The sequence below is a fragment of the Fonsecaea monophora genome, assembly GCF_001642475.1.
Source record: "Fonsecaea monophora strain CBS 269.37 chromosome Unknown Scaff234, whole genome shotgun sequence".
NCBI lineage: Eukaryota > Fungi > Ascomycota > Eurotiomycetes > Chaetothyriales > Herpotrichiellaceae > Fonsecaea > Fonsecaea monophora.
This window is the reverse complement of record NW_019174165.1, coordinates 1,985-10,316: the sequence shown is the minus strand read 5'-3', so window position 1 is coordinate 10,316 and position 8,332 is coordinate 1,985. Positions and strand designations below refer to the sequence as shown.

Here is an 8,332-nt window from a genome sequence, read left to right as displayed (position 1 = left end):
ATCCCTTGCGGAGGAGCGTACGATATAAGGAGAGAAGGAGGGGACATTATTCCTCCTTCTCTCTCCTCAGATTTATCCTCCTTGTTACTAGGTTGGCTAGCTAGTTACAGAACTCTTTCCAAACCCTCACAGGCGCTAGTAAACATCCTAAGCCTTATGTCGTACGATATCCTATAAAATCTACTCGTCGAGTCGCAGTAGATGCCGAACGGTAAGTCTAAACACCCTAATCCTATTCCTAGTAGTAGTCTAACTAGCTAAAGACGAGTTTTACTAATAAGTAATCGGCGTATAGGCGGAAAACTAGGCATCTACTACGTTCACGTATACCCGACGACAACTTTAAAGGTCCTAGAAATTAGAAGGGGATCCCGTATGAATTATAGGTACGGTATCTACGAAGACGAAAATCTAGCGGAAAGAGAAACCCTCCCTAACGATAAAATTACCGCTCTTAAGGGAACCGACTTATCAGCCTTCGCTACCCTTCGTCATCTTAACCTCGACGTTAGACTAGCGTCGGTTATCCCGGAGCCTCCTGTTACGAACTGGCCAGGAGAGAGGCCCGTGGAGGGGCAGAGCGACAGGCCATGAGAAGTCTGAGAGACAGAGTGTGCAAAAGTGCCAAGGAGGGGCTAGGCCCAGAACGGCACTGGACTGCATGCTCTGAGGTGGACTGCAACAGAGCAGCACAGTCCACACAGAGCTGGACTATGTGCTCTGGGTGAGACTGCAACAGAGCAGCGCAGATCACTGCAGAGCACCTACAGACACCCATCTATATAGTTCTCATAGTTTCCATAGTTCTTCCTCGTAGTCAACCTCGTTCACAAATAATCGAGTTCCTCTCGGTTAAGTGCTTTACGTATAGTCCCGCGTACTATACTCTTGGTTTCGTCTCTGCTACATCGCTCCACTACTATATCACCAAGTAAACCACCTCGGGTTTGCTGTGGCACCTCACGTGTAAAGTATCTCGTAATACCTCCTAAAATATCCTCGTTCGAGTACTACGAAGGCGACTATTTCCCGCTTAAGATGACCGGTGGCGAAAATAGTATAGTAATGATATTACGGGCTGCTCACGAAAATCTAGAGTAGCTTACGAAACGACTGGGTAATAAGCTGGACGATATCGTATAGGTTAACGAGCTATATTAGCGACGCTTAGCCTAGATGCATTACGTAAGTCCGCCTATAACTCCCTTCCTTTTCCTCCCTTCCCCCCCACCCCCCCTAGCTAACGAGCTCGCTTTTATAAAAAGGGAAGGATGTGATGACTAATATACCCTACTAATAGATTTATGGAGATAGGGCCGAGCCGCCTGATGTTGTATTCTACCGTATGGCTCTGATCGCTACCATCCCTCCGGCCTCCGATCGGTTCAAGAAGACGAAGAAACAAAAGAAAAAAGAGGATGGCTCAGCTAAACGCTGTCGTCTGATGATCCGGACGTCCGAGAGACACACATTTGGGGAGGTCATGATAAAATTGGTGGCGCCTGGTGGCATTAACAGGTAATAACAAAAATTTACCGCAGGCAGTGACACGGATTTCTTACGGGGAAAGTAGCCATGTGGCCGGCACTGCGGGGTTCTTCGATTTTCTTTTCTTTGCAAGCGCACGGGACGCGTCCGTCTTGCCGGGTTTGGGTTCATAGCACACAATAGACGGTTATTGGATTCTAAGCTTCCCTGTATTCTCTTGTCGCCTCTGTTATATTTTTTTTTTAAAAAAAAACATCCTCAAGATGTCCGTCCTCATGTGTGTTCCGTTCATTCCTCGTTCAAAATTACATACATGACCCGATCGGAATCCGCGACGGGGTGGGGGGGGGGGGGGGGGGGTGGTATTACTCGCCTACCAATCAAAGACAAAGGGAACAGGAAACAAAGAAACATCTCGCGCCAACTGCTGCGACCTCGGGCTTTTTTTGCTTTTTTTTTTTTTTTTTTGGTTAACAAATACGCGTCCTTGAGGAAGAGTAGGGTGGGCCGTACCATCGTCCCTGCCACAGCGCTAGCGGCTCGTGGACACGTCCAGCACGACGCAGAACCCCAAAAGTGCCTGGCCACGATGATACCAAGCTGTGCCCGCAGGGATGTTGTTCAGGTGCCTCCGGAGTGGCGTTAAGTGCTGCCCATTGACGCAGGTTGTGGACGCCCTCGCGAAGAGCTAACGACGGCCACGAGGACCTTCTTAAGGTTCGGTATCTGTGCTCAGACGAAGAGACTGGAAACGCCGCTGTGCCCTTCTCGTGTCTTCCGCGTGCATCGACTGCAAGAGTCTGTCAAGTTCTGGTTCAGAATATAAGAACCTACAAACATCCTTGTATGGCTTGCCCGATGGTAAATGAATGCACAGAGAGCTCCGACTGTGCTTTAGGAAGATTTCTTTACCGGGTGCTCTTGCGTTTTCCCTCTTTTGGATTTTACTCACCGGGCGAGGATAGGTCTCTTACAGGCGAAGACATGACTGAAAAAGTGTTGAAAGATCCTCCGCACCAGTCTTGACTTTAATACTTGGTTCTTCCTCGGTTTCTCGGCCGTACTTATTACGTACCACCTTAAAAGAGTCAACTCGTCTGTCGCAGGTAGACGGTGTGTTAATAAAAGAACTCGGGATTATACTTCGACCATTCGTGACCTCGATCGGAAATATCGAGTAGAGCGTAGTATGGCCAGTGGTAAATAGAGAGACCTATCGTGTGAACTGGGGATCTGAAAGGACCGAAACGTGCGGAGGGCTGAGGTGGCTTTGTTGGCATCCGTATGTCCAACGCTGAATACCTGAGGCTGTCCCCTCAAAAATCAAGACTTGTCCGCTTTGCGCAATGGATCCTCGCTCGGGGGAGGTTTGGCCTTCTTTTTTTTTCAATGGCGCGCAGCTGGCCTCGGAGGGAGGCCTCGATCAACGTGACCGCGTCGGTACGGGTTTCGACGAAAACGATGTAGGAAGGTGGGGAGTAATGTACAGGCTGCATTTTGAGGAATCGGTAGATTTTGGAGAATCAGGAGGGCATGAAAGCGGAAACTGCATGTAGTGGCTATCAGCTGGCATTAGTGCGGTGCGATATGTAGCAACGTTAAAGTTATCTTCGACCTTGTCTCTTACGTTGAGATAGAAATGCACTAACCAGCCCTCTGGAAAGCATGCAATCCCATCATTGCACTGTGAGTGTGATAACTTGATTAGTATGAAATTTATCTGGCGCGCCTGCGGATTTGTTGTGTGCCGCGGTGGAAATTATTCGGCTCACTTTCCCGATAGGAGTAGGGCACCGTCACGCGACAAATTTTGCCTGCCGCGCTGTTCACCGACTTTTTCCTCCTTGTACTCAGCTCAGACTTCAAGACCTTTGCCTCTGGAATGATATCAACGAAACCATGGCGGATATTGATCGAGCATCGATGTTGTTTGCCATTTTTTCCCGTGCTTATGAGGTCTTCGGTGAAGACAACGACGACTGGATGCTGATCCAGGATCTTCTCAAAATGGGACCAGAAGCGACGTAAGTTCGCCTTCACCGCTGGCAAGGATGAAGCTGATAAAACATATTTTTTAGCGACGAAGCCTTTGAAGAACTTCTCAAAGATCAAGGCTTGAGGCTTGATGGACACATGTTAGAGATTATAGAGATCGAACCACGAACCCCAGGAACGGATGACAGTCCATCAAGCCCTCCTGCGTCATCAGCAGGTCCAGACGAACAGTCGTACGTTGGAAAACGGCCACCAGACACCATGGTTCTGGTGCTCGCATGGACTCATTTGTTCAGCAATATCGAGCTGGACTTCCAAAAAATGGGGGAGATATTTGGTGTCTCGGAAAGCGAAGTGTAAGCCGCGTTCAACCAGTTCTGTTCTAGGTCTGACAACAACCAGCCAGGACCGATTTCAAGATCTACTTCAAAGAAATGGGCATCGATATACCGAGGGACAGCTGATGCCTAATTATGAATAACGCTGAACCCAGGCCCTCTCGGGGAAAGTTGTCATCGCCACTCCACAAAGAGGTTGGGAGAGTGCCTTGAAGAGTGCTACTAGATTGTACTGTATGCCCTGTACCTCCAATGGAACGAGAGGATGTGATGCGGCTGTATTGTCTTGCTTGCGAAGTATTCTAGTGGGCATGGAGGAAATCGGTGGAAATTAAGTACACTGTAATTGAATTAGATTTCTGGGATTATCAGATGATCTTTTTTAGCTTCGAACTACGCAAGAAGATCACTGGAGAAGTTGATTGCGATGCTAATCCAAGAGGCGCAGTTCTCCCGCGACTACACGCCCCTACACTTATGGTAGTGACTGAAATGATGTCTGAAATAGCTGCCTACTACTTCCTAAAACGGCGATAAATTTTCCTGTTGAGATGTTACCTATATTCACTGGAAATGGTGCCAATTCAGTCTTAGTAACCATGATAAGAATGAGGTTATCAATGAGGAGCGTGCACCTGGCCGTAGCTGCTATTCCGAATCTGCCCACGAAGCTAAACGGAAATTGAATTCGATAATACGGCGATGGAATGAAAATATTTCAGGGCATGTTGCAGCATGCTCAATCAAGTCAGCGTTTCCTGATTCACCGTAGACATTATCGCGGTGGAGTAAAGGTGCCAAAGATGTGGTTTTCGCCGACCGTCTCTCGGAGCTCATCACGTGCCATACGAATGCTAAGCCTGTTCTATACGAGATGTTTCCCATTCAGTTGAGTTGCTACCCGCTTTATATCTATAATTGCTTTGCTCACTGTGATGTCCTGCGCCTTGTGAACTGTGATGGCGCAAGCAGTCGTGATCCGAAACTGTGTTCGAGCGGCAGGGAGTTGCCAGAAATCGCCCGCAATCACGATGTTCATTCCGCCAAATTTCGTATTGCTCTTGTCCTCGAAGATCTCTTTCAATCGCTGGTCAATCCAGGTCAATATCTTTATAGAATCATGGACTTTTTGTCAATGATGAGATACCAAACATGGCTGAGTTCGCCGTTTTGTAACGCCGTCAGGTTTTGGATGCTGAGCGCATCGAATCCCTTGACAAACTGGACAGGCAACTTAAACTGTGCATGCGGTGTTCGTCCACTGATCGCGTGGGCGGCGACGCCAGCAAGTGCCACACGCGCAATTGGACTGGCCTTTCCATGGCATCTCGCCGTCTCTTCTAGTGTAGCCGGGACCAGCATGATTACGTGTGGTTTTCCTGTTCTGGGCCTTACCATCGGGATTGATCAGGAGCTGTTTGTTTTGGAGCCCAGCAAGTTCAAGCTGATAGTGGGTGACGAAATGGTCATAAGGCTGTCTCTGCTTAGCCTCCAGGGCGTCTGGATCCGCACACGAATGGACTACGAGATTGGCAGGATTGTTAATCTTCGACTGTTTCTAGCAGTAGTCCGGAATGGTACAATGGCCAACACGAGGTGTCTAATCGTAGTGGCGATCGAAGTCACGTTCTCATAATCTTTCTGGATCGTCTTCACGGACACCATTATCTCGATGGGGGAGTTGCTTTGCAAGCTCTTCCCAGGACCCTTCAACATTCGCATTATCATCAACATTCAGATCCTCGAGACCATCGTCCTCAGGCTCCGGAGGAAGTTCCCCCATGAAATCAAGGCGGAGAGTTCTGACACGGGTTGAATTCCAGTAATCCCAGCCCTTAGTAAAGGTCTCAAAGCCATCATCGATGTCTAGCCTCCGTAATTCATTAATATCGCACAATGGGACATGAAGCAATACCTTCAGCATGGCATAGTCCTCCGGGTTTGCCTCCTGCTTATAGCGAGGATAGTAGTTCAGAACTAGAGGCTTTGCGAACGGTCGAAGCTTGATATCCTCTACAAATTAACGGGGAAGTTATACCGGCGGACGAAGCCGAGGTACTTGAGATTGTCCAGGCGCTCAGGTCGCAGTATATATATCACGGTCTGAGCACCTGACTACCCCGCACAAGGCTGGATACCCCACACGAGGCTGATCGCGCACAACTTAATCTTTCGCGCCATCGCCGCAACCACTAGTTAGATTCCTTCGTCTCAGAATTCATGTCATAATTGCACCCTTAACAGCGATCTCTCCTGTTCAAGGCTGCGCCGTGATAATATACTTCTACAGCGGCGACTGGCGGCGCTGATTGTCTCGCCGCCATCTTGCAGTTCGTAGCGTGTTGATCGCTGTTCTTCAGAACGCCAATCGACATTCTGGTTCACAAAGAACCACGCTCGAGTGTTGATCTGAGTCCTCATTATGGTGTTAAATACCACGTGACGGAACCGAGGATGGTTTGCGAATCAGCCATCTTAGTATTTCAGGTGTCTAACCATGTCAACACAGCCGACTGTTCGCAAACAGGGTGTCGCAAACTCAGCATCACCACTTGGAAAGAGACTTGGAAAGGCCAAGACCGCATTGGCTAGCTCCTGTTGAACTCGGAGAGCTGCGTGTGACGGAGAGGGCATCATTAAATAGCGTGGTTCTGGCCTCATCTGGTTACGCAGTCTTTGAATCTCGGCCTCAGTGGCAGCGAGATCAGGAACAATAGATGTGTCCACCCCTTCGTCCTCGTCTGCAACATCTGGAACGTCCTGATTGTCAAGATCCTGCTCTGTCTCCGCCTCAAGCTCCTGAACCAGAAGGCGATGGTCAACAGGTACATCCTCAGGCGAAGTATTCAGGTTGATAGTGCGGATCTCGATGTCTCTGTAGCCAGGATGGTGTTGACGGAGGAAAACCAGTGTCCCTGAGGAATTTCACGATGTGGTCTCCATAGCGAAGTTGTACTCCACGGACCTGATGGATCTCAACGAAGACACGGGCACGAGCGACCAACTTCTCTTCGATCTGTGTGAGGGGACGAAGGCCAGGATTGAGATGATTCTCTCTCGCCTGTCTGGGCCAATGCTGTCAACGCGAATGCAACGAGCGCAAACACAGTCATGACTCAACTTCATGTCAAACCATCGCCCTCGATCTTGTCTGGCTTCAGGGCGTTATGAAAGTCCTGAATATATTGCCAATCTCGCTCTGTTAGGGCAGGACTATCAGGATCGTAGGGATCCAGGGGTGGATCAAGCATCTCCAGATTGTCAACCTGTGTAGATGACGCTCTGTGAAGGATTCGCCCGGCTAGAAATAGAACTTGGAGAATTAAGAATAGAAGATTGGAATCGTTGTGATGCACCTGGAATGGAGAAATGCCTCACAGGGCTCTCTATTAACTGGCTAGCTAATTGAGACAACCCTGGCGATGGCGACGTCTCCTCGCCTGCACGGTGTCGAGCTCGATGGTCTCCGGAGATGGCAACTCGTTGTTTTCTGGCCGCTGCCTGAGCAAGTATACCCTGATGATGTAGTCCACGGCGAAAGAACGCAGTTTCATGCTGCCTGACTCTTGAAGCTTATAGGCCGTCCTGGAGGAGGACGTGGAGGTTGAATTGGGCTGGACAATGGCACCTGTACAGCGCTGCGTTTTCTTGACATGATCGATCCAACTCTTTGACGGCACTCAAGACACTGGGCCGTCTCCCTGTTACCAAGCATAGGTCGGAAGCTTTCTCTCGGACTTGATCGATGGCAGCCACTGCATGGTCTGAGGGAATCGGAGTCTTCGAGGGAGGATGAAGGCAGCTCTGGAGGCAGTTCGGGAGGCATTCCTGCACATGAATGAATAAGGCTCTGCAGACATCTCGAGTAGATAAATGAGGGTAGTAAAGAAACCAATTGGATCAGTTTTATATATAGTCTAGGCGCGGAGACATCAATGGAGACGTGAACAGAGATCTCAACAGGATTGTTTACGTCTGAAGGCGTTGTTGTTATTCGGCAACCCGATTGGGCTTTCCAGTCACGTGACGGTGCAGACACATGACGTTTCAGCTGGGTTACTGTAGGGGCAGAGAGGCCCCTACAGTACCAGTATCTGAGTGGTACCACGAGAGTAACTGAACCAAAGATTGAGAGATTGGCGGAGGACAAGAGAAGAGATGGTCGCCTTCCACGCACGCAGACACCGCCCGCATGAGTGCACCTCTGCAAGACACTGTGCAGCATCAGGCAGGAACAGAAATGGTAGGAGCACAGGAACACACCGAGAGAGTCTGGATGTGCCTTCATTTTGCAGCAACAGAATGGAAGGAGCGCAGTTCTCGAGCAGTAACGGCAGCAGCAGGTGGACATGGCAGAATCCTTCAAAAGGAGCCGCCTCGCCCAACTCGCATCATGTTCTCTTCTCTTCCCTCGGACCAGTGCAAAATTTCGAGAGTGAGCATCTCAAGATCTCCCTTCTCCAGAGGCCGGCGTGAACCGATACCTGCAACAGTCAAATCAAGCCAGCATC

General features: G+C 49.4%; 2 protein-coding genes across 2 annotated transcripts; one reads left to right on the top strand and one right to left on the bottom strand.

The window, feature by feature from the left end:
• Positions 1–3,387: 3,387 nt before the first annotated feature.
• AYO21_12123 (hypothetical protein) lies at positions 3,388–3,947 on the top strand (the record flags this gene model as incomplete). The annotated part of the gene is made up of 3 exons (XM_022661953.1): positions 3,388–3,512; positions 3,567–3,839; positions 3,890–3,947. The coding sequence occupies 3 exons, from the start codon at positions 3,388–3,390 to the stop codon at positions 3,945–3,947; spliced, it is 456 nt and encodes a 151-aa protein (XP_022505738.1).
• Positions 3,948–4,596: 649 nt separating this feature from the next.
• On the bottom strand, positions 4,597–7,072 carry AYO21_12122 (cyclohexanone monooxygenase; the record flags this gene model as incomplete). Its single annotated transcript, XM_022661952.1, has 7 exons — positions 4,597–4,686; positions 4,753–4,908; positions 4,974–5,161; positions 5,217–5,373; positions 5,482–5,834; positions 6,491–6,736; positions 6,955–7,072. The coding sequence occupies 7 exons, from the start codon at positions 7,070–7,072 to the stop codon at positions 4,597–4,599; spliced, it is 1,308 nt and encodes a 435-aa protein (XP_022505737.1).
• Between the last annotated feature and the right edge of the window lie 1,260 nt (positions 7,073–8,332).